The sequence below is a fragment of the Carassius auratus genome, chromosome 26 (assembly GCF_003368295.1).
Source record: "Carassius auratus strain Wakin chromosome 26, ASM336829v1, whole genome shotgun sequence".
NCBI lineage: Eukaryota > Metazoa > Chordata > Actinopteri > Cypriniformes > Cyprinidae > Carassius > Carassius auratus.
The window spans coordinates 12,287,381-12,314,317 of NC_039268.1; the positions used below are offsets into that span (position 1 = coordinate 12,287,381).

The 26,937-nt window shown below is 36.2% G+C and overlaps 1 protein-coding gene across 2 annotated transcripts in view; it reads left to right on the plus strand.

The window, feature by feature from the left end:
• The window catches only part of LOC113044349 (dystrophin), an 88,182-nt gene that overhangs the window by 26,257 nt on the left and 34,988 nt on the right, over positions 1-26,937 (plus strand). For both annotated transcript variants that reach the window (XM_026204268.1, XM_026204269.1), the window contains exons 16-45: positions 310-489; positions 718-890; positions 1,882-2,005; positions 2,218-2,305; positions 2,654-2,895; positions 8,744-8,924; positions 9,433-9,578; positions 10,989-11,201; positions 12,580-12,693; positions 13,287-13,442; positions 13,648-13,818; positions 14,952-15,134; positions 15,434-15,568; positions 16,827-16,979; positions 17,077-17,238; positions 17,454-17,564; positions 18,660-18,833; positions 19,077-19,232; positions 19,629-19,799; positions 20,043-20,222; positions 20,836-20,958; positions 22,135-22,305; positions 22,506-22,622; positions 22,891-23,025; positions 23,303-23,455; positions 23,676-23,846; positions 25,204-25,314; positions 25,511-25,656; positions 25,848-25,971; positions 26,632-26,807. In XM_026204268.1, coding sequence (XP_026060053.1) covers positions 310-489; positions 718-890; positions 1,882-2,005; positions 2,218-2,305; positions 2,654-2,895; positions 8,744-8,924; positions 9,433-9,578; positions 10,989-11,201; positions 12,580-12,693; positions 13,287-13,442; positions 13,648-13,818; positions 14,952-15,134; positions 15,434-15,568; positions 16,827-16,979; positions 17,077-17,238; positions 17,454-17,564; positions 18,660-18,833; positions 19,077-19,232; positions 19,629-19,799; positions 20,043-20,222; positions 20,836-20,958; positions 22,135-22,305; positions 22,506-22,622; positions 22,891-23,025; positions 23,303-23,455; positions 23,676-23,846; positions 25,204-25,314; positions 25,511-25,656; positions 25,848-25,971; positions 26,632-26,807 — 4,640 coding nt within the window. The remainder of the gene's footprint in view (positions 1-309; positions 490-717; positions 891-1,881; positions 2,006-2,217; positions 2,306-2,653; positions 2,896-8,743; positions 8,925-9,432; positions 9,579-10,988; positions 11,202-12,579; positions 12,694-13,286; positions 13,443-13,647; positions 13,819-14,951; positions 15,135-15,433; positions 15,569-16,826; positions 16,980-17,076; positions 17,239-17,453; positions 17,565-18,659; positions 18,834-19,076; positions 19,233-19,628; positions 19,800-20,042; positions 20,223-20,835; positions 20,959-22,134; positions 22,306-22,505; positions 22,623-22,890; positions 23,026-23,302; positions 23,456-23,675; positions 23,847-25,203; positions 25,315-25,510; positions 25,657-25,847; positions 25,972-26,631; positions 26,808-26,937) is intronic.

Sequence of the window (26,937 nt, forward strand, 5' to 3'; positions counted from 1 at the left end):
TAATGTTTCCAAGTTTTTGGCAGGTACTTTAGTAATAATAACTATTCTATAATCTATTTTACTATTATATTTAATTGTACTTTATTATAATATAATATTATATTGTTGTCATGGTTATTAAATGCTACTTTTTATTTTTTACAGGACAGTATGTATTCTTACAATATAAGATATATCTTTTAATGTGCTAAAATATATATATATTTATATATGCTGGGGGTGTGGCTTGGGGCGTGGCCAGATTTTCCGTCCTTTTTTTGTCTCTAGCTAATCACATGCCTGATTTCAGAACTTAACTTCGTTCCTCAGATTTTAAAAGCAGACATGGAGTTGAAAAGGCAAACCATGGACAAGCTTTGCTCCCTCGTTCAAGATCTTCTTACCAACATTAAGAGCAAAGAGGCCGCTGGGAAACTAGAGGCAAAGCTGGAAAGGTTTGCTCAACGCTGGGACAAATTGGTACAGTCGCTTCATCTCACCAGCACCAAGGTGGTTATGCTAATGCGATTCCATATACTGTGTCTCATCTTATTCCGCAATACTGTTCCATCTATTTCCATTTCTCTCAGAATTTGATATGGCTTCCTGCATGGCCGTGCAATCACTCAGAATAAATAAAGCACTCTCACTGTATCTAACTCTGTCTTTCATATGCACTTGAGAACCGGACTTCCGTACATATACGCGTGTCTTACAACTTTTGTCCTCATCTCTTAGTTTTCAACTATTGTCACCACATCCCAGTCGGAGCTTACGCATACAACCATGGCAACTGTCACCAAGGTGACCACGAACCAGAAAAAGATGGTGAAGCATACTAAGGAGGGCATGTCTACCCCTCCACCTCAGAAGAAGCGACAGATCGTCGCTGATTCAGAACTGAGGAAAAGGTGAGCTTATACACCTCAGTTTTGTCACAGGTCACTAAATGTGGAGGACCATTTTTTATCATCAAAAGCTTTTGCTTTTGTGTGTGTGTGTGTGTGTGCTTTTTATCTGTTATTAATGACAGCGTTCAATACTTTTTATCTTAAATTGCAAGCTCTATTTTAAGATTGTTGAAATAGATTGTAAAATTAATTGTTAGAAAATACAAATGAAATCAATTTTATGATATTTATGCTTTCACATTTTTTTTCCTGTGTTGATGTCTTTCCAATTAAAACAGAAAGTTGTGATTGAGTATATTGAAGGGCTTGTATATTCTATTAATATCCAATTTATCAGTACACTAGCTAGTGTGTAGATGGTGTTAAAGCCGAACTGTAAGTCAACTGTGTCTACACTGGAAGATAGCAGCGTTGTGCGACGCGCCAAAAACAAATCTCAAACAGTAAACTGCTGCCTCGTTCTATTTATGATGTACAGACACAAAGTTCAAATGATTTGCAATGGTCGCTTTGTCATGTCCAGTGTAAACAGACTTTAGCTGTTGCGGCGCAACATGAAATTTGTTGTGTCAGGTGTAGACATGGTGTAATTTTGATTAAATATTTATTTATCCATTCATCTATCCATCCATTTTCCAAATTTTGAATTAAGGTAATAGTTTAAGTAATACATGTAATTCTTGACCAAAGATTATCACCACTTTTTAACATAACACAAAAGTGAAATTTACCTTATTTTAAATTGTTTATTTCTCAAGGGAATTTTTTGTTGTATTACAAACAACATATTTGTTATAAAACAGGACAGAGATACTGATGAAGCTACATGGGTTAAACATCACTTTTGAGTTTAGAAATGATGGTGAAAAACAAAGCCTCCGGTGAGGGGAAAATGCTAATCGATGCCTGAGTCCCAGCAATATTCAAATGACTAACAAACAAGCAAGAATAATTAATTAGTTTTGCTGTTATCTCATCAATTTCCCTGCAGATTTGATGTGGACTTCACTGAAATTCACAGTTTTATGACTCGGTCAGAGGCTGTTTTGCAAAATCCAGAGTTCTCAGTCTCCCGTAAGGAAGGCAGTGTGGCAGACCTCTACGAGAAAGTGCTGGTATGGCTACATTAACATGTTTTATGGATATTATGTATATTAGACTTTAGAAAGTTTTGAACTTTAATAATATATATATACATTAATTTATATATTTTTAATTGTTATATTTAATTTATGCAAAGTGTAACCTCAATTCTTAGAACATGTTAATGCTTTATAAAATGCATTTCATTAGTGTTTACGGTGTGCATCTTTCAATCTTTTTTGAGGCAATTGACAGGGAAAAAGCAGAAAAGTTCAGGAAGTTACAAGAAGCCACTCGTTCAGCCCAGGCTTTGGTGGATCAGCTCACTAGCGGTATACATGAATTCTAAGTGATTATTTTCATATGCACATTCATTTCTGTTCAAAAGTCTTGTAAACGCCCCTTGATTTTCAATCAGTCTCGCATATTTCAAAACTTGCCCTTGTTGTCTCACACAAATATCCCCCATCTTATTTGGAAAGTAATAAGCTGCATTTTGCTGCTAATTAAAGTAATAAAATCCTGCATAATGTCAGCTTTATTAATAATAGATAGAGATGTGCATCGATGGGACGTTTCCCAGCTATTTTGGAAGTCTAAAGCCTTTGCCAGCTTAATTGCCTCAAATGCTGTTTCAATATGCATGAGTCTCATTTGTCCTAATGGATCTTTTTCTAAAGATGGTCAGAATTCTGAGGACATCCAGCAGGCGGCTCAGCAGTTACGTGCTCGATGGGTCGACTTCTGCGATCTCCTGGCCGAAAGGCTGGCGTGGTTGGCCTACCAGACCAAAGTCCAGGCTTTTTACAATCTCTTCCAGCAATTGGAGCAGGCTGTGGGAACCGCTGAGAACTGGCTGAAGGTGCAGTCGCCGCCCGCATGCGAGCCAGAGCCTCTGAGGATTCAGCTGGAGCGTTGCAGGGTAACCACCAGTGTCTGTCCTCGTGCATGGGGTCTTGTTCCTTTGTGGATTTGTGTTTCAATGTGTGTCTGTTCTGTGTCCATATACAGGGCAAAGTCTGTCTTTTCCTGTGTCTGGCCAGGTAATGCCCTTTACCCACTGCATGTGTTCATCTGATCTCATGCAAAAAAAAAAAAAAAAAAAAAAAAACTAAACAAAAAAACTATGATGCATTCATGCAGGACTTTTTATCATCCCCAACAAGACAAATAACCTTAAAAAAATGTTCTTGATCTTTTGAGATAAAAGAGCTTGATTTACTTGAAAACATACTATAACTTTTAGATGCTTTATAACTTTAAGATGACCTTATATGCATGTCCTTCCAAAGGTTCCCGAGATTAGAAAAAGATTAGAAATGAGTTGATATTTTTAACAAGGTCTCTGAAGGTGTTTTATTTTATTTATTTATTTTTTATCCACAACAACTACAACCCCAGAAAATAGCAGTAAATCATAAATAATAAATAATGTAATATACAATATAAAATCTACTCACCCTTTGACCATATAAGATGTAGATGAGTTTGTTACTTCAGAATAGATTGGAGAAATTTAGTATTATATCACTTGCCATCAGAATGAGAGTTTAAACAGCTGGGGAAACAAATAAACATCTAATTCACATTATTCTAACAATTAATGTCTTGTAAAGTGAAAAGCTGTGTTTGGGGAGAAAAAGAAAGAAAAAAATCTTTGCTTCTGTCAAAAATCAACTACTGTATAATGCTTTGACTTGTAAACGGTGCTTGATCTGTGCATATTTTTCTCCTGATTCAGAAAAGACAATTTTTTTGGAGAAGGCAATTTTATGATTAAGGACTTGTATTTTTAGCTGGAAGCAACGGTTTAAAGTTAAAAAGACTTGGGGCCCTATAATAGACCTGGCGCAATGCGACGCAAGGCGTAGCAAGTGTGTTTGGTAGTTTCAGTCCGGCGCCGTTCACATTTTCCCATCCAGCGCCACGTTGTTTAATTAGCAAATGCATTTGCGCCCATTTATGCGCCTATTGGCATGCTGGTCTAAAAAAGAGGTGTGTTCAGGCGCATTGCTGGCCGCAATGCTATTTTAAGGAGCTGAAAATAGACTGCGCCATAGACCAACTCAAACCTGGTCTAAAGTCTAAAGTCAATGGTGTAATATTTTTTTGTTATTTAAAGAGCACATTGGTAGAAAATGCGCCTCTGGGCGGGTCCACAGTGCGCGCTGAATTTCTTATTACACACAGGGATGCGCATCACACAAACAGGTCAAATATAAAAAACAATTGTAATTAATTGAACAATTGTGTCAACACACACACATATATATTAACTGACTCATCGCGCGGAGCTTTGGTGGATTCCTGCTTGTCCCGTAGATGATCTTTTCACAAATCGGTTTCTTCGCTTGAGAAGCATTCAGCTTTTCCACCAACATATTCCGCCATGTAAATAGCGATCAAACAAGGCGCGAGCGCATCTCACCCCTAAAGGGAATGGGAGATGACACTCTGATTTGTGTATTGAACGTTACACCCATTACTCATTAGGAGAATAGGGACAACCCATTCCAAAAATGGACCGTTTTTCCATTGTTAAAATAGCATAAGTGGATTTGGGCACCTGTGCTCTGCGCTTTACACTTTGCGTTTAGATAGTTAAAATAGGGTCCCTAATGATTGATTTGTTTCCTACAAACACACAGCTTTTCACTTCACAAGATGTTTTTTGATCGACTAAAGTTGTGTGGATTACTTATGCATTATTGTTTTTATCAGCTGTTTGAACGCTCATTCTGACGGCACCCATTCACTGCAGAGGATCCATGGGTAAGCAAGTAATGTAAGTTGCTTCTAAATAAAACTCATCTACATCTTGGATGACCTGAGGTTGAGTAAGCTTTCAGCAAATGTTCAATTTTGATTTTATAAATTAATTTAATTTTATAAATTATTTATCGGAAATTATTGTTAACTAGCTACATTTTTTACTTTAACAAGTTATTCTTGTAGATTATTCTGAAAAGGCGTAATTTTTGTTTTTTGTTTTGTTTTTATTAAAAAATAAGTGCATGAGATGGTAAAATTCTTAGTTATGGTTTCTGGGTTTTGCTGACAGGTGCAATATAGTTGCCACTTTTCTTTTTTCATTGCATTTTGACAGGTTCACAAAACATTCTGGAGTAATTCTATCTTTCATGTCAAAAGATCAAGGAAAATCAATTTCTCTTCAAATGACCCCTTTGACGGCGACTAAGGCTGGCCTGGCTGGTGAATTTTATCTGCAGTTAGATTTTTATGTGATTTAGCTCTGATGATGGTACTTATATTGGGTGATTTAATTGAAAAAGGAACACATTTCCACCGTCTGATGGCTGTGGACTATGTTATGTGGGGTAGACGTGGCCTGTTAGATTAATGAATATGATATAACAGGCACAGAGACAAGTTGTGTGATTAAAAAAGTTTTGAGTGATCAAAGCTCTGCAGGTTTAAAGTCTTTCTTTGTTCATCTGTTCTTACCTCTTTTATCCTTGAGTATATCTGTACCTGACAGCTTGCTATATGAATGTCTTTCTCGCTTCTGTCTCTTTACCAGATCCTTGTTTCTGTAATATATCTTTCAGAAGAGACATGTCTCCCTAAAGACCTTGAGTGTCTGTGATAATTTCATCATTTGATGTGATTAACCCATTCTTTATCTTACTGTGCCCCAGGTTTACTAATTTAATGCATCACATGCACATATATGAAGACTGACGCTAACCCTCAGTATACCCAAATAAGCATATTAATGAATATAATTATATTAATAGTTATCAATTAAATTATTATTGTATATCAATATTTGCAGAAAGAGTAATTTAAGTACAATATATGTCAATATATACTATATGCTGTGTGTGTGTATGTGTGTGTGTGTGTGTGTGTGTGTATATATATATATATATATATATATATATATATATATATATATATATATCTCAGGGAAGCTTGTCGTCCTCATCGGGGTCTTGACCTCACTGCAGTTCGTCATTGTAACCGACTTGAGTGGGCAAATGCTCACATTCGATGGCGTCTGGCACTTTGGAGAGGTGATCTCTTCATGGATGAATCCTAGATTTCACTGTACAGAGCAGATGTCAGACAGCGTGTATGGCGTTGTGTGGGTGAGCGGTTTGCTTATGTCAATGATGTGGATTGAGTGGCCCATGGTGGCAGTGGGGTTATGGTATGGACAGGCGTATATTGTGGACAATGAAAACAGGTGCATTTTATTGATGGCATTTTGAATGCACAGAGATACCGTGACGAGATCCTGAGGCCCATTGTTGTGCCATTCATCCACAACCATCACCTCATGTTCCTGCATGATAATGCACGGCCCCATGTTGCAAGGATCTGTACACAATTCCTGGAAGCTGAAAACATCCCAGTTCTTGCATGGCCAGCATACTCACTGGACACGGAGCCACCCACTGAGCAGGTTTGGGATGCTCTGGATCAGAGAATACGACAGTGTTTTCCAGTTTCTGCCAATATCCAGCAACTTCGCACAGCCATTGAAGAGGAGTGAACCAACATTCCATATGCAACAATCAACAAACCTGATCAACTCTATGTGAAGGAGAGGTTTTTCACTGTGTGAGGCAAATGGTGGTCACACCAGATACAGACTGGTTTTAGACTGGCCTTTTATTATGGCCAGTGGAAAAAACACCTGTGCAATAATCATGCTGTCTAATCAGCATCTTGATATGGCACACCTGTGAAGATGATGGATTATCTCAGTGAAGGAGAAGCGCTCACTAACACAGATTTAGACAGATTTTTGAATAATATTTGAGAGAAATAGGCCTTTTGTGTACATGGAAAAAGTCTTAGATCTTTGAGTTCAGCTCATGAAAAATGGGAGCAAAAAAAGGTGTTGCGTTTATAATTTTGTTTTATATATATATATATATATATATATATATATATATATATATATATATATATATATATATATAGATGTTTGGTAACAATCCAATTAATTCATACATACAAAGAGCGCAAAACAAATAAGTTCAGAAATTAAATTATGTGTAATAAAGTGAAATGACACAGGGAAAACCTATTGAACACATGGAGAAAGAAAGCTGCAAAAAGGCATGGAAAGCCAAGACACCCGCAGAAATCTATCAGTAATTAGAAAGAAATCCAAAATGTCAGTGGAAATTAATATAAGTTGGTTCAGTCCCAACTGATCACCTATACAAGGGTGTCTCATGACCAATTTGTCAAACAAGAAACCTTTCATGGTGGGTAAAAGCAAAGAGGTTTCTCAAGACCTTCACAACCTTATTGCAACCTTATTCCTTGTTGCAAAATCATCCTGATTGCATTTGTTAAAGAAGGATTTCTATACTTCTATAATCCAGAAGTGGAAAGAACATCATTTCACTATAAACCGGCCAGGACCAGGTGCTTTTCGCAAGATTTCTGACAGAGGAGTGAAAATGGTTATCAGAAGAGTTGTCCAAGAGCCAAGGATCACTTGTAGAGAGCTTCAGAAAGACCTTGAATTAGCAGATACAATTGTCTCAAAGAAAACAATAAGTAATGCATTCAACCGCCGTGGCCTGCACGCTCACCACGCAAAGCTCTATTGCTGAAGAAAAAGCCTGTTGAAGCTCGTCTAAAGTTTGCTGCACAACATTTACACAAACCTGCGAAATACTGCCATAATACACACCATGTTTGGAGGTCAAATGGCACTGCACATCACCCCAAAACATCCTGGTGTGGCACTGGCAAAATTCATATGTTTGAATGAAGGTTGAATGGAACATTTTTTTGTTAAAAATCTGCTGCCATCTACCAGAATGATGAAGATGAAACAAGGATGGAAATTCAAGCAAGACAATGATCCAAACACACAGCCAAGGAAACCCCCATTTAGTTTCAGCTGTTGGAATGGCCCAGCCAATCACCTGACTTGAATCCAATAGAAAATCTATGGAAAGAACCAAAGATTGAAGTTCATAGAAGAAGCCCACAGAACCTTCAAGGTTTGAAGACTGTTTGTGTGGAGGAATGGGCGTAGGCGTCTTCAAGCGTGTATTGTTCTCTATGTATGTATGGATTACTTGGGTTGTTACCGACATCTGGTGAAAATTTCATGTCAACAGCACCTTCAGAAATATATTTATTGAGAAAAATGGTGATGGGTGATAATGGTGGTATATATGTATTTCTCTCTGCAAATGTTCATTTACAATATCTTACATATCTGTCTCTCTCTGTTTCAATTACAAAAATAATATATATCAATTACAAAAAACATTTTGATATTTCAAGTCAACCTATTTTGAAAAAAAGGAAACAGAATCTCATATGGTGGCAGACAGAACAATGTAATTTAAGTTACTACATTACTATTTTTATTGGATCAATAAAAATACAGTTTTATTAAAGCTATTTTATTGCAGTTGTAATTTATATGCAGCATATCATAAATAATCTCTAATATACACTTACTAAAGGACAGGAGAAGTGTGAAGAGAATACTCAAAGCTAAAGATGAGATTTTATGAAGTTTTTATTGAATTTGTGAAGTCTGTAAAAACATTTGCCTTGCAACAAAACAATATTCTTTGTATGTGAATCAGTATAGACATTTTGAAGTTATGAGTCAAGTTATAAGTGCTAAATATTCATGTTTGTTCCCACTTCAGGTGACAAGGGCTGAGAGCAAAAAAGATGGGGCCATTTTCCTGCCAGTATTTGTGCCATTATGTGACTTAGCTTGAAACGTTACAAGCCCAATGCTTTATTACCTTTCACAGGATGAGATCGCTCGCCTCTCCGCTCTACAACCACAAGTGGACAAGCTGCATGAGCAACTTCAGGAGCTGCAGCAGAAAGAAGAGGCGCCTGTTCTCTTTGATGCTGACATCTCTGCCTTCCAAGAGCACTACCACCACGTCCTGGAGGACCTGAGGGCCAGGGAAAGACAGCTTGTTCTGGGTGAGGGGTGTCTAGTGCTATGCTATTTGGGTTAACGTTGAGGGAGTTTAAAAGTGGATCACTCATATACTGAACTATGACAGCACTTGTATGTAGGATTCAGAGTGCAGTGTGGTCTGGTTGGGTAACGTTAGCCTCTGAGCTGGCAGCATTTTCCTAAATCTTTCAAATCAACGAGCATCTCTATCCTATTATGCTACAAAAGCATCTGTAACTTTCATGGCCTTGTTCTAAATTTTAATTAAATTAAAATATTTGAGAAAATCTTCAGAATTATGCAGAAGGCTGAAATGTGATTTAAAAATGACTCTGACGGTACTTCACCTTTGAATAGTTGCTGAAACATAACCAGATGATTTGATAATTAATTGTTTTTTTTTTTTGAAAACAAAGGAAAGTTTGGGACATTTGTTACACTTTGTACATTTAATTGTTTGTGGAAAACTGGCAGGACTGCTGGCTGGAGATTGTGTTCAGACATGTTTCCTTTTCTTTTCTCTTGTATTAGTCCAGTCTAGTCTTCCACCAGCACGTTATAAAGATGTGATGGCAGCGCTGCTGGCCTGGCTACAGCAGTGTGAAAATAAACTAGCCATACCCTCCACAGCAGTGACTGAGTACCCTGTCATGGAGCAGAGGCTCAAAGACATCAAGGTATGAGATTTTACTGAAAAACGTAAGACTCATTTAAAATAAATAAATGTATAAACAAATACACACATGCATGTATACATTTAGGAAAAATATGTTATGTTTATATATGAAATTTATATGCACATAAGAAATATACACAGTACGCACACATATACTTTATATAAACAAAAACTCTTATTTTGGATGTGATTCATCACAATTAATCGTTTGACAGCATTATTAAAACTGCTCCATTATGCAACTTTTAAGGCTTACATGCATGCAAGGTCAAACAATGCTTTCCTTTTCTGAAAAGATGCATTTAATATCACCTCATTTTCCAACGATTTTTTAAAGATTAGTTTGAAGCAGTCCTAAGATTCTGTCTCTCTAAAACCTTCCTTTCTGTGAGCCTGCTCTGCTCTTATTGTTTAGATGCCCCAGTCTGTTGTGATTGGTCTACACACAGCATTCAGAAATGATACGCCCAATGCTATATTTCAGTATTTTGAACACTTGATAGAAGACATTTGTGCTGGACAATGATTAATCGTTATCAGTCACATCCAAAATAAAGGTTTCTGTTTACATAATATGTGTGTGTGTACTGTGTATATTTATTATGTATAAATAAATACACATGCATGTATATTTTTAAGAAAAAATGTCATGTTTATATATTAAATATATTTATAAATATAAATTATTTATATACTGTTCAATTATTTATTTTGGGGGACAATACCATTATTTAACTTTATAGAAAAATTCAATAATTATACAGTATTACTAGTTTTACTGTATTTTTGATCAAATAAATGCATATTTTGTGAACATAAAAAACATTTAAAAATATTAAAGACCCCAAATATTTGAATAGAAGTGTTTACACATACAAATAGTTTAATTCTATCCAGACACTACTGACACAATCTACTGACTTTATTTGCAGTGTGTGTTCTGATTTTTAAATGCAATTTGCAGAACTATGCTAAATTAATTCAAACCATTCCATTCGTTTTAAAATGTGTTTATTTTAATAGTGAAAGTGTTAAATGGGGCTGAAAGCATTATTTAATTGTACAGGATTTCAAGTGTGATATGCACATTAATCTGGGATATGAGAACGTAAATTCAAATAATTACACAGGATTTATGGTAAGATTTAGTATCAATGAAATAAATATAAATCAGTGCTACTTTGGTTTCTAGTAGGTTGATTTTGGTTTCTAGGAGATTGTACCACTTAATTTGATAATTAGCTATTATAAATATGGAACTTATTTACCAAAATGACACATTTACTATGGAAGATCATGTGGAACAAGTTATCAATATCTTTTTAAATCAGTCAATATTCATAGATTTATCTATTATTAGTATTTTTGTTAAATGTACTTTTTAATTAACTTTTTTATGCACATTTTTCAGGCAATTCAAGCAGCACAGAAGGACCATCAGGGTGACATGGATGACCTCAATAAAATGGCTGAGCAGGTGTTCCAGAAAGCGCCTCCAGAGATCTGTCAGAAGTACCGGACCGAGCTGGACAATGTGATGGTGCGCTGGAGACGTGTGTCTGAGCAGCTGGAGGAGAATATCCAGAAGCTGCAGGATCACATGACCAAATTACAGCAGTTCCAGGCATGTACTGAAACAATATGCTGATGAGGCTTTTCCTCAATTTACACTGGCTCTAGTTTCTCAGAAGCAGTAACACTTCACCTACACCACGCTGGGTGCTTTCCAAGTAAAATGTACTGGAATGCGGGAACCTGAAGATGCTGGCTGTGTCCCAGCACTTAGTCAGCTGCCTATGACCTGAAAGCTTACAAGGTTTTGAACTACATCCTTCCTAGAAGAGAAATGTATTGCTTAAAGGTTACTGTTTTATACAGTATCTCAGGTGACGATTCTCGGTTCAATAAAAATTAAGCTCAGTCAAAAGCATTTGTCACTTGTAATAACTTGTCGCTTGTTTTCTTTAAAAAAGAGCAAATTCAAGGTTACACGGAGGCACTTACATTGCAAGTGATTGAGACCTTTAAATATGCAGCTTGTAATTTTATAAAACACTTCCCATTCATTCTTTCATTAAAACGTGTATTATTTGAGCTGTAAAGTTTTTCTCATTACTTTTAAGGTCATTTAAAGATTTTAGGCATTGTCATGGCAGCAAACTTGTATACATTGTTATGCTGTTAATTTTTCACTAAAATCTTGTTAAAACACTGTTTGATTATTTGCGGTTTCATTCCATTCACATCCAAAATAAAAGAAACCAGTGTTGCCAACTTCTTTCAATGGAAAGTAGCTAAACCCTGCCTGAAAAGTCGCTAAATGTCGCTAGATGACGTCATATGCTAAGTAGCATATTCATGACGTAAGTGCGTCATATTATTTTGCCCATTCTGTGCTCAAGTACTGCATTTTAAGGCAGCTAAAATTCTCAATAAAAGTTTTTTATTATTATATTTTAATGTTTCTGTTTTTCGACAACGGAATTAATATTATAATGACTGAAACGCGGTCCATTAAGACTACATAACCAGCTCTCAAAGATGTTAATTTCTGCACTAAAAGCCTATTCACGACATTGTCTAATGAAATCACATACACATAAGATTAAAATAATGATTGTACTGTGATTTCGGCTATACTTGGACTATTCTGATGATGTCTTTCATACTTTTCTTGACCTTGACAGTGCAATTTACTTGCCAGTTAATGGGATAATCACAAGCCTCCAGGTTTTAATCCAAAATATCTTAAATTGTGTTCTGAAGAAAAAAAAAAAAAAGCTTTTACGGGTTTGGAACCACATGGGTGTAAGTGATTAATGACTAAATTTTTGATTTTGGGGTGGAGTAACCCTTTAATATCTAAAATTATTGTAAAGGAATATGTGTGATTTGTTAGTTTTATGTTAATATTATTGATATTTTTGTAAAATTTCTATGGGTTTTTGCAGCAGAGATTGTGACTGCATCTTCAGATAACCCATTATTTCATCCCATTGTAGAATGACACCAAGACTCTGCAGAAGTGGATGGCAGATGTGGATGTATTCCTGAATGAGGAATGGCCAGCTCTGGGAGATGCAGAGGCTTTGGAGAAACAGTTGGAACAGTGCACGGTGAGGACAGTCTTTATTTATTTAGCAATAAAAACTATGTTTGTGGTTTAAACTAGAATAGAGCTCTTGATGCTATACTGACCTAGAGCAAGATGTGCTAAAATAACAACCGTGATCCAGAAACTCATCATTGTGTTTCACAAACATGGCCCAAAAATTTAAATTCAGAAGAGAGTGCTTTTATGCAGAGGCGAAGCGTAGCCTAAATTAAAGCATTGGTCTGGAAGAAGAAGAGCTGTTTCTCATTAAGATGAAATCTGCAAAAATATGTTGGGAGACCTGCTAATATAGCCGCAGCGGTGGATGAATAAGGCATAAACCCATTGGGACCTGACTCAGTAAAGACCCTGCCTTCTCTTTTCAAGCAATTGCAGGAAATGATTTTTCATATTACTAGTCATGAAAACTGTAGCTTAACACAAAATTACATTTTTCAATGGTATCTCTGTATTTTTGTGCCCTATGGTAAGCTAGCTGCAATAATGGCAATAGCTTCGCTTCTATCTAGTAGAATTGGGTCAATGCATTGGCATGACCTGGTTTTCAGGATGGCCAAGACCATCTATTTCAAACATTCTCCTTTGATTTGTCAGGCTCTGGTGAACGACATCAACACCGTCCAACCAAGTCTGAATGGCATCAATGAGGTGGGACTGGCCTTGAAGAGGGAAGCTGAGATACCGTTTGCCATCAAAATACAGAAGATGCTTGATGAGCTCAATGCTCAGTGGGAGCTCATTTGCAAACAGGTAATTAACCGGCCACATGGGCTTACGGTGCATTATACTAATTAATTACGAGGTGAGGTACAATTGAGTCATTTTTAAAAGCCCACGCATACCATTTTCACACCTAGGCGGTATCTAAGTGAAACTTTAATGTTATTAGATTTTTTTTTTTTGCAGTTTTCAGGTAGTCATTAAAACAAAACAAAATATTTTTGTTGGTCCTCAGGCATATGCAAAGAAATCAGCCCTGAAAGGAGGGCTGGACATGACGATGAGTTTGAGGAAAGAGATGCAGGAAATGCAGGAGTGGATCACTCAGGCAGAGGAAGAGTATCTGGAACGAGACTTTCAGTACAAGACACCTGAGGAGCTTCATAGGGCGGTGGAAGAACTGAAGGTTTGTGTCTTTAAAACATGTTTCTTCAGAGGAAGATGTCATTGTTTAGAAAAGTTGTCAATTGTCAATGATCTTTTTTATGGAAAATTAAAAGCCAAAACAACTGTTATAGCTAAAATGATTAATTTAAATAAATTTGTCTTGAAATAATTTGGTTAAAACATAAAAAAATCACTCAGCCTAACAGTTTGAGATATTATTAAATAGATAAATAAATTTTTTCCCTAAGAAAAAAAAAACACATTACAGCTGAGTAGGTGAAACAAAAGAATTGTCTCTATTTGTTCTTCATTTATTATAGTTGCAATATATATATATATATATATATATATATATATATATATATATATATATATATATATAATTTATTTATTGATCATGTGGCTACAGGGTTGGATTTTTGGACTGACTAACTATCAATAAATTAAAGTATTAAAATATTTTAGTTCTACAAATAATTCAATATAAGTTGATTGATGTCAGAATGATGACATTTATTATATGATTTCTAATGCGGGATACCTCCAAAAGATCATGACCACTGAGGTGGAACAAGCCAAAATCCAAATTTTAAGAGGGAGGTAGACATTGTTTGAATACTTTTCATGCTATGTTAGTTTAATGTTCGATAATAGCTTATCTAACACATCTAATCTCACTAGAGAACATGGGATTTGTGTCTTCATTTCTTTTAACAGCAGTCAGGGGACACCAATTTGTAGCCCATTGATTGAAAGTACCGAGACACCAGACTTTAAAGAAAAGAAAAACGAACATGTTGTACAAAGAACAAAGTGTTTGAGAAGTTCCCCAGACAGTTGTTATGATAGCAGAAGACTGACACCCAGACAACTGAAATATATTCATTTCCTAACAGGTTCCGTCTCAGTGCACAGATGCTTTTCACCTCTATGTGATCCTGTTGCTTTGTGCTTTTCATGAAGTAAATGGGGCACATTTTTGTTTAACTTGCCAAGTTCAACAGTCAGTAGCAGGGATCTTGTATTCTCTCTGTCCCAGTGCCAAACTTAGCTTAACTTTCCAAACGGAGGCTTAAGAGAATCCTGATGTTCACTAACCTTGGTTAAAACATCTGAATGCTCACATAATCTCCTCTACTCTCTCCCACTCAGCGGGCTCAAGAGGAAGTCCATCAAAAGGAAACAAAGGTGAAGTTACTGACGGATAAAGTCACCAATTTCATTTCAAAGGCTCCTCCTGCGGCCCATGATGCCCTAAAGGCAGAACTGGATGTTTTGACATCTAACTACCAGCGACTGTGCAGCCGGCTCGATGGAAAATGCAAGACTTTAGAGGTGAGCTTGATATTGTGCCAGTGATGGGGTTGTTCTCGGGAGTCAGATAGTGTCTCGTATATTGACATTTATTCATTTGGCAGACGCTTTCATCCAAAGCAACTTAAAGTCCTTTTTAGATTTACACTTTATCAGTGTGTGTGTGTTCCCTGGGAATCAAACCCAAGACTTTGATGTAGCCAGCGCCAGGCTCTTTCGGTTCAAACCACTAATGTGGTTCTTCTAACCTTTGATCAAATTCTCAGGACCCAGGCCCAATGTGATATATTTGACTAACCCGTTTCTGTTGGCTGTTGTAGGAGGTGTGGGCATGCTGGTGTGAGCTGCTCTCTTATTTGGAGTTGGAGAATGCCTGGATGGACCTACTGGAGAAGAAACTTGATGAAACCGAAAGCCTTCAAGGAGGTGTAGAGGAAATAGAAGAAGCTTTGACTGTGAGTGCTAAAAGTCTTTGAGATGAACTTCAGAGATATTATAAGAATGTTTACCAAAAGAGAAAGCATCTTAAAAGCCAGTCATATAAAAAAATTGGTTTCTTGAGGTTGTTTTAAAAGAATACTTTTTGGTCTGGTTTTCACATAAGGAAACAAATGTTGAGTCGTATGCTCTGTTCCTCCTTTTTAAAGCTTGACAGCCTGTGTTCACCATGACATGTTGATGTTAAAAGAGCTGTATAAATACATTTCTTTTTGCGTTCTACTGGAAAATAAGAGCAGACAGGTTTAGAATGACACGAGTGTGAGTAAATGATGACACCGTTTTCATTTTAGCTAAGAGTTTGACTTGGAAAGGTCGCTCTGTCCCAGAGGAACATTTTATCGTTTAGAGGTTACTCTTTCATATTGCAGGACACCGACCTAAGCCATTCTGATCTGAGATTCCACTTTGTCTCAAAAGTTTCTCTGATGATTATTGATGATCTCTTCTGAAACTGAGACTAGAGCAATCTGAGACTAGAACTAGAGCAGTGTTTTCCAAGCAGGATTGATGAAACAAACATGTTTGAAAATTATAATTTAAGTTGAAAATTAAAATAAATTAATAAAAAAAAAACTGAATAATAACAACTGTTCAAAATCAGTTATTTTCCTAATCATATTTCAAATTTTAATCAAAGTTGTGCCGCCCTGTATACTCTATAATAACAAAAATAATAATAATAAATACAAATGAAACACTTACTAAACATTATTAAATATTTTATTTGTTTACTACCATGTGAATTGAGATCAGAGAACCACGAATATGAGAATTTGTTGTTAAATTATTGAAATATTAACAACTTTGTGGGTATTTCGAGTAAATATGTTACATCTAAGGGGTTTAACTGACAGAAAAGTTTGAGAAGCCCCTGCTTTTGGTAACACACATTTTACAAAACTGAGAATTAGGAGACTTTAGCAAAACATTTATTGACTTAGCAGAACCTTTTATCCAAAACGACTTTAAAAATGAGGAATGCTACTAGAACAAGCACAAGTTTGTTGCCTGATAGAAAATGTGAGATATTAAATAGATCTTGTTTGTGATTTTTCTTTCCTATGAGCTAATACATGCACTTACGATGATAAAATAGTCATATCAAAAATTCTATTTTGCATCATCACCGTGGAAAGCATCTTTTATTAAGTTTTCTGTTTTCAAATGACATCTAAATCAAAGGTATTAAAGTGGTTTCCCATTCCCTTCCAGTCTTTAGACACCATGATTAGAGAGCATCCTGAATATAACCGCAACCAGATCCGTGAATTAGCCCAGACCCTTATGGACGGCAGAGTCCTTGATGAGCTCATACACAAAAAAGTGGAGGACTACAACACACGCTGGGATGAACTAATGCAAAGGGTAGGAACTTCTTATATTGCTGCAGCTGAAACGTTAGGTATATTGATTTGATTTTCTCATATTTTGATTGTCTTTCGCTTTCTGTTGTCATAAACAGGCTCTACAAAGGCGACAGCAGCTGGAGAAGAGTTTGCAGTGGGCCCAGGAGAATGACAAAACCTTGCGCCTCATTCAGGACTCTCTGAATAACACTGACCGACATTTGACTGCTTACATAGCAGATGGCATAGACGCTGCACAGATACCTCAGGAGGCACAGGTATTCATATCATCTCATAATTTCATTAATTTAGCAGTTTTCTTCAAAAGCGCTTGTCCTGTGTAGGGTCTCAGGGATTTTTATTTATTTTGTATATATTTTTATTTATATATATATTTTTAGTTACACTTAACATCTTTGATTTATAATTTAGTTATTTAGTTAATTATTATTTAAAGATAATTATTATTGCCTTATTATTACTCATTAAACAGAAAATTCAGACTGAGTTGAATGGTCATGAGGTGACTCTCGATGACATGAAGAAAAAGACTGTCGAGGCTGACGCATCAGAGAAAGTGATTGGAGAAATTGATGCGACATATGTAAGAGACACAGATCATTATAATTTTTAATAGATTTTTTTTTGTCATGTTGCTAGAGCTTTCCTTACAGTGACCCAGTAGTGCAAAACACAACAAAATCACCACAAACAATGGAAACAAACTGCAACACCACGAAATTAGCACAACACCATGGAAACAACTTGCAAAACTGAAATTAGCACAACACAACTGAAACAAATCACAACACAACGAAACTAGCACACCACATCGGAAACAAGCCACAACATCGAAATTAGCACAACATAATGGAAACAACTGGCAGCACTGAAATTAGCACAACACAGCTGAAACAAGCCACAACACAGCAAAATTAGCACAACACAAGAGAAACAAGCCACAATACAACGAAATTAGCACAACAAACAACATAAACAAGCCATGATACACTGAAATTAGCACAACACAGCAGAAACAAGCCATGAAACACTGAAACTAGCACAACACAGCAGAATCAAGCCACAACACAGCAAAATTAGCACAACACAAGAGAAACAAGCCACAATACAACGAAATTAGCACAACAAACAACATAAGCAAGCCATGATACACTGAAATTAGCACAACACAGCAGAAACAAGCCACGATACACTGAAATTAGCACAACATAGCAGAAACAAGCTGCAACACAATGTAAAAAAACACAACACAAAGAAATTAGCACAACACAATTGAAACAAGCCACAACACAATGAAACTAGCAGCACACCACAACAGAAACAAGCGAGAACACAACGAAATTAGCACAAAAAACAACATAAACAAGCCGTGAAACACTGAAATTAGCACAACACAGCAGAATCAAGCCACAACACAACAATATAAGCACAACACAACACAAACAAGCCAGAGCACACTGAAATTAGCACAACACAACACAAATAAGTTGCAACACAACAATATTAGTACAACAAAACAAAATATGTTTTATTCATTGTGGCAATTTTGTTGGGTTGTGGACATTTTGTTATGTCGTGGGCTACTGGACCACTGTGCTTCCTGCTTAAATACATTCATCATATTATAAACAAGTAATCAATTACCTTAATACATGCCTGTATTTTTGTGTCTGTTTAGGATAAACTATTGCATGTTAAAGGCAAGTTCCGGCTTTTCCAAAAGCCGGCTAACTTTGATCAACGGTTGAGGGAATGTGAGCGAGCATTAGAGGAGGTGAAAGGGAAGCTGGAAGTGCTGAGTATTCGGAGTGTGGAGCAGGAGGTGGTACAGTCACAGTTGGAGCAATGCATGGTGGGTAATGTAGAGTGCTTGGTGTTTAATAGGCTTTAACCTTATATTTTTTAAATAAATGCATCAATTATTAATGTATGAATAGTTTTGGAGTACCGTACTTCATACAGTATTAAATTTCTTCTGTTTTGTTAAAGTTCTAATTTCTATTTAATTGTAGTTTTTGTTTAATCATACGTTGCCATTTGGTTCTTGTCAGACAGCAATATCAGACTGAGTTTATTCTCTATTTCCCCCATGTAGAAGTTCTATAAAAATCTGAGTGAGCTGAAATCAGAGGTGGAGACAGTGATAAAGACAGGAAGACAGATTGTGCAGAAGCAGCAGACAGAACAACCCAAAGAGCTGGACGACAGGCTGACAGCCCTCAAATTCACATACAATGATTTGGGTTCACAGGTATGGGAATACAAGGCTAAATGTAAGACGTGCAGTTCTAGTTTGACACAGCTACTCATTGTGTATTGTTGCTGTTTTTTATTTTAGCACAATGCTAATATCAAAACCATGAACGTCTGGAAATTGTTACAATAAATCAAAAGTATCCTTGAAGAAATCAATACTTTTATTCAAGCAAAATGCATTAAATTAACAGTAGAATTTATATTTCAAATAAATGCTATTTATGCTAATGATATTGTTTTTACAGTACACACAGTACCCAAACTTTTGAACACAATATATATTTTTGTAACTTTGAAATAGTATTGTAGTATTGTAAAAGTTTTGTATAGTAAATAGTTTCCATTTATGTTGAACACTTGATGGCTGATCAAATCATTTGTCTGTGTGCAGGTAACCGAAGGAAAGCAGGAACTGGAGAAGCTTTTGAAGTTATTAAGGAAGTTTAGGAAGGAGGTAAACGGTCTGACAGAATGGTTGGCAATGACTGATGAGGAACTGACGCGCCGCTCTTCAGTGGAAGGCATGCCAAGCGATTTGGATGCAGAGTTGGCTTGGGCAAAGGTAAATGAACTCTACTGGTTTCATTTCAGCTGCATTGTTTATATCTGAAACGGTTTGCTAGTCATTAAAGCAAAAGTTATTTCAAGAAATCACAGTTATGTTATCATTTACACACCTATATGTTTTTTCAACACCTAAAATGCCATTCAGTAGAACGCAAAATTAGATGGATTTAAATTAGAAAAATAGAACTTAAAGTTAAAGTCAAAAACAACCAATTAAATCATCATATTTCCCACCCAGGCGACGCAGGAGGACACTGAGCATCATAAGCCACAGCTGAAACTGGTGAGGGAGTTAGCAGAGACCCTGAAGGGTTTACTTCGTAGCCAGGAGAACCTGATTGATGACAAGGTCAGTCTGCTCAACTGCAACTGGATCGCAGTGACATCACGGAGCGAGCAGTGGCTGAAACTCCTGCTGGTGAGCCACCTTCTGACCCTCTCCTGAATCATTTCATTTTAAGCTAAATTTTTCATATGCTAAATATACCCTACAAGGCTAAATTCATTTCCTTTCAATTTCATATCTCCATATTATTCCTTTAAATCCAGACAGCGATTTCTGGAGGCGGCAATAATGTTATGAAACTGTTAAGCACATTTATCTCCCGCTCGTCTTTATTACCTTTCTACTACTTGCGGTTTCCTCCATCATTTTTCTCATCTTTTATCTCTTTGACTATATTTTCTCCTTGCTCTACTTTGTAAATAACTATAAATATCTGAGGGACAATATGTCAAGAGATAAGGCTTGGCCTCTAAGGTATAACGAAACGATTAAAGAAATATTTCACCCAAACTTGAAAATTCTGAACCTGTATGACTTACTTTCTATCATGTTATGCAAAAGTTGTGTTCAGCATCAGAGAGAAAGTCATAAAGATTTGGAACAACATGACAGTGAGTAAATAATGACAGAATGTTCATTTTCTGCGTGAACTATTTCTTTAATGTGACGTGAAATTTCCTTGCGCTACAAACTTCCTTTGTGCTAAGCAGCCAAATGTATATATAACTCCTCATCTGTCATCCAGGATTATCAGAGTCAAATGAAAACACTCGAGCAGAACATTTCTCAGATCAACACCTGGATGGATCGTGCTGAAGAAACACTGGACGAGATGGACAGCAAGGGCTGTGTCGAGCACGTTATAAAGGTCTTCTCTTGCACATAACACACACTCACAATGAGCTGTTCCACTTGACAACCAGCTGTTCTCCATTACTGAGGACTAGAGATTGTTTTATGCAGCCATACTTTTCCATCAAATTAAATAAACAGTTATCAATCTCTTCTGTGACAATAATGTTTTGATGGCTCATTAATTGGAAGCAATTTGCAGCATATAAAAATCTAGTTTAGGTCATTAGGGAGAACAAAACTGACAGACAGACAAAAAAAAAAAAAAAAAAAGTTTTGTAGTTTTATTGATCATCATTTCTGTTATCATTTACATATGATATATATGCATTTTGAAGTTTCAGAAGGTTTTTTTGTTTTGTTTTTATATGTAAAAAATATATATGTGACCCTGGACCACAAAACCAGTCTTAAGTTGTTGGGGTATATTTGTAGCAATAGCCAAACATACATTGTATGGGTCAAAACGTTCATTTTATGCCAAAAGTTATTAGTATATTAAGTAAAGATCACGTTTCATGATGATATTTTGTAAGTTTTATACTCTAAATACATTAAGACTTAATTTTTGTAATATGCATTGCTTCAATTTGAACAATAAATAAAATGTTTATTATTCATTTATTTATTTATCTTTTATACATTTTATCTCAGCCAGATATTGTCCTATCCTAAAAAACCATTCATCAATGAAAAGCTTATTCATTCAACTTTCATTGATGTATAAATATCAGTTTTGAAAAATTGGGCTTTTGTGGTCCACAGTCAAATATATTAGTGCTGTCAAACAATTAATCGCGATTAATCACATCCCAAATACATTTTTGTTTATGTTATATATGTTTGTGTACTGTGTATAATTATATATTTGTAAATGTGTATATATAAATACACACACATACAGTATATTTTTTGAAAATATTATGTACTAACATGTATTTACATGCATATATTTATATTTATATGTTTATAAATATATTTAATATACAAATATAACATATTTGTCTTAAATATATACATGCATGTGTTTGTATTTATACACACATATATTATGTAAACAAAAACTTTTATTTTGGATGCAATTAATCACGATTAATCGTTTGACAGCATTAATATATATATATATATCAAAAATCCACCCCAAAAAATCTAGCACACAAAATTGATGTGTTCTTATTGTTTGAATGTCTAGGGTTTGCGGATGGAGCTGGAGGAGGTGAAGGGCAAGGTTGAAGCGGTGCAGGTACTGGCAGAGGACCTTATAAAGAACAGAGGGGAACACTGTAAAGCTCAAGTGAAACCAAAGCTAGAACAGCTCAATCAACGATTTGACATTGTTGCAAAGAGGATTTTAATGGGACAGGTAGTGTTATGAAATGCTGTATGTCTTATATACGTGCACAAATACATAGAACTCAGAGCCATGTGAGCCATCCGATTTCTCTTCTTTTGTTGATCCTTAAATTTGGCAGAGACATTGTCTTATTATCCCACTTAGAAAATAGATTTTTGTGTGTGTGTATATAATTGGATTTTTATATATTTGATCATATTTTCTTGCAGGCCTCCTCTCAAGAGTTAGATGAGTACCACAGACAGGCTAATATATGGCTCCAGGTGCTGGACGAGGAGATTAAATTAGGTGAAAGTCTAAAAGAGGAAGATTTCCTGGAGGATGCGGTAAGAAAATACTCTCAGCTGTTTCTTCGGCTAAAATTAATTTCAGTCACTGGAACCGCACAGGCAGCGAATAGCTGAAACAGCCTCCGAGCTTATCGTAAAGATCTCATGACAAGAAACATAATGAGTTTCAGGGAATGTATCTGGTTCATGAGTAACAAATGCTGGCACAGTGCATCACTACATTGCTTATGGGTTTTAACGGCTGAAATTGTCTAATAGGTAGATAGACTGATAGGTTTGACTGTTTTGGCTGTTTCATTCACAGGGCATAGATGAGGATGCCCTAAATGAACTGTTCTTAAAAGGAGAAAATCTCCTCAAGAGAACTCCTAAGGGGGAGAAAAGAGAGGCTGTCCATGAGAAACACAATCTTCTTCATGACAAATATGACACTCTGAAGGTAATTCTTTTGCATGCTGCTACATGTCAAGCACACATTTGATGCATTTTCAAAGTTTACAAGGTCAAAACTGGAATAAGAAAGGCCACACTTCGGTTACAGTACTATCAGCACTCAGTCAAACCCTATATATCGATATAGGGTTTAGGCTCGAGTTGGTATGTTAAACTTGGGTAAATTATATTTTGCTGGGTTATATAATCTTAGTTTTTACTGTTTTTGGTGTATGAATGTACCATATATAAAAAGGCTTAATATATTCATTCTGCATTTATAGAATCTGAGAGCCCTGAGAAAGAAGAAGGCCCTTGCTCTTGCCCCGCAGTGGTACCAGTTCTGTAAGAAAACAGATGACATGATGCAGTGGCTGGACAAAATTGAGAAGACCTTAGCAGAGCTTCCTGATCCCCCCGAGGAGCCCCGAATGAAAGTGAGAGTGGGAGTTTCTGTGTACACTACCAGTCTTAATTAGTTTTTATATTCTTAGATTTTAGTTTCTTCAAAGTAGCCTTTTCAAAGTTCTTCCCAATAGGGATGTTTTTTAAAAAAGTATAAAGGGACTTACTGTGTCTTTTAAGTCACTTTGCTTCCTTATTAAGAAGTTCAGCAAAGACTGTACACTAAAACAATTGATGTATGTTCTCCATCAGGCAGTAGGTTCTGAGATTGAACAGCAGCGTCTGAAGTTGGAGGACTTGCGCGGACTGGGCCGTCTGCTTTCTGAGGGCGGAGCTTCCAAGCTGGTGGAGCCCCGCATCCTCCCGGTTAATAGACGCTGGGCGGAGCTGGATGTTAATTTCACTCAAGTGCACCACAAAAGTGTAAGTGTGCTCTTGGTGGTAAAAAAGTCCATAGATGCTGGCTTAACAACATTATATATTCACATATATACAGTACAGACCAAAAGTTTGGACACACCTTCTCATTCAAAGAGTTTTCTTTATTTTCATGACTATGAAAATTTTATTTTCACACTAAAGGCATCAAAACTATGAATTAACACATGTGGAATTATATATGGAATTATATACATAACAAAAAAGTGTGAAACAACTGAAAATATGTCATATTCTAGGTTCTTCAAAGTAGCCACCTTTTGCTATGATAACTGCTTTGCACTCTTGGCATTCTCTTGATGAGCTTCAAGAGGTAGTCACCTGAAATGGTCTTCCAACAGTCTTGAAGGAGTTCCCCGAGAGATGCTTAGCACTTGTTGGCCCTTTTGCCTTCTGTCTGCGGTCCAGCTCACCCCTAAACCATCTCGACTGGGTTCAGGTCTGGTGACTGTGGAGGCCAGGTCATCTGGCGCAGCACCCCATCACTCTCCTTCTTGCTCAAATAGCCCTTGATGCCTTCAGTGTGACTCTACAATTTTCATAGTCATGAAAATAAAGAAAACTCTTTGAATGAGAAGGTGTGTCCAAACTTTTGGTCTGTACTGTATATATATTTTTTATTTATACATTTACTATACAGAAAGCAAATATTGAAAATGCATATTTTATATATGAGCCTGGACCACAAAACTTAAGTTGCTGGGGTATATTTGTAATAACAGCCAACAATGCATTATATGGGTCAAAATTATAGATTTTTATTTTATGCCAAAAATCATTAGGATATTAAGTAAAGATGTTCCATGAAAATATTCTGTCAATTTTCTACCGTAAATATATCAAAATGTAATTTTTGATAAGTAATAGGCCTTGCAAAGGACTTCATTTGGACAACTTTAAAGGCGCTTTACTCAGTATTTAGATATTTTTGCACCTTCAAATTCCAGATGTTCAAATATTGTCCAATCCTAACAGACCATATATCAGTTGAAAGCGTATTTATCCCGCTTTCAGATGATGTAGAAATCACACACACACAAAAAAACCTAAAACTTATGGTTGGTTTTGTGTTCCAGGGTCACATAAAAAAAAGTAACATACTGAAGTATTGGTAAAATTTTCCTGTGTTAAAATCACTGTAATGTGCTGCATTTTATGTTTTATTGATTTAATCAGGGATTAAAAAACAATTGTAGTTGTATGAAGTGTTGTTATTATTATTATTTCCTGAACATTCATTTTTCCATCTGTTTATTGCTCTTCATTGAACAGTAATCAGTTTTTTTTTTCATCTAAGTAAAACTGAATGAGACACATTTGTTCTCCATCCTCGAATGTTCAGGAGCTGCAGTTTTTGCTGCAGTGTATCGCTGAAAACGAAGCTCTGCTGAACTCTCCTGAGCGCTGGTCTGCAGCATTCATCAACGTTCCCCAACAGGAGAAGTGCCTTAAGGTTATATCATAAACCATGTCTCATTTCTACAAATGATTTTTATTAGCCAATGCATTTTTGTATACACGAGCTGATTCAATCTTATTATTGATTTGCTCGTGAGCTGTACATGAGCACCATTTCTTTTACGCCCACCATTGAAACAGCAGTAAAATGAATATAAATGCTTTAATCAGTTGTGTTACATGTGATTTAGGAGGTTAAAGTTAATCTGGATAAACTGGAGAGTCCAGTGACGGAAGCTCTGGGAAGGGGTGCCTCTCATCCGGAAGAGAGTTTACTTGTCCAGCTGCTCAGAACCAACTGGGAAAACCTTAAAATGCTATATCATGAACGACTTGCGTAAGGATGAATGACAATACACTCTTGGAATTTGTCTTGTCATTTTAGTCAATAGAATGTTATTAAATAGGCGAATTGTTCCAAGGTGTTTATATCATCTTATAGTACAGTATAGTATTTTTTTCAGTACATTCTCTCGCTTTACTCTCTGACTCAATATTTTCTGTTTGTATACTTGTGTTGCTGTCCAGACGCCTTGAAAAAGCCAAGAAATTCAGTGAGGAGCATAAAACGCTTGACAATTGGCTCACAGATGCCGAGAGGACGGTAGTGAAGTATGAAAAAGACCCCATAAGTAACAGAGACCACCTCAAGGTAATCCTAAACTTTATCTGTGGCTAGAATTTTATTATTTAAATATAATATATAAAAAATTGTATGGTGTAGATCAGGGTTCTGCAAATCTTGCCCTGGAGGGCCAATCTACAGTAGAGTTTAGCTTCGACCCTTATCAAACTCCCCATCCTGTGATTTTCTAATGATCCTGAAGACATTGATTAGCATGCTCAGGTGTGTTTGATTAGGGTTAGAGCTAAACTATGCAGGATAAGCCAGATTTGAATATCCCTGGTGTAGATATTAAGACTACCACTAAAGGAATAGTTGACCAAAACAAAATTCAAATGATGTTATGATTTCTGCACCCTCATGTGTACCAAACATGGATGAATTTCTTTCTTAGGCAGAAAACAAAAGAGGATATTTTGAAAAATATTGATGACCAAAGAATCTAATGGAAATCAGTGGTAACCGAAATAGTTTGGTTAACAACATTCTTCAAAATATCATGTTTTATGTTCTACAAAACAAAGAAAGTCATACAGGTTTGGAACAAAATGAGGTGAGAAAATAATAAAGGCAGAATTTTCATATTTGGGTGGATTATTTTTAATAACTATTATCTGTCTTTAAAGGCAGTAAGTCATGTTAGATTGGTTTTCAGAGCATCCATACTGTGACATTCTACTTTCCCAGGAGCTCCAGGGGGGCTTGGAGAAACAGGAAGCAGCAGTGAAGGGGCTCAATGCTCTTGGGACAGATCTGGCTCCACAGTGCAGTAAGGACGACAGGGACCACATTAAACAGCAGCTCGCCTCTATCAACTCCCGCTGGGCCAAAGTCACCAGCCAGCTCACTGAGATCAAGAGACGGTTAGTAAAAATTCAGGACGCATTAATGCAGGCAGCTTGTGAGAAAACTGCACACGTTTGAATATCTTAGCATAATTCAATTTGAGCAGCAAACACCTACGTAATTGCCCTCTTTTGTCCTTATTTTGAA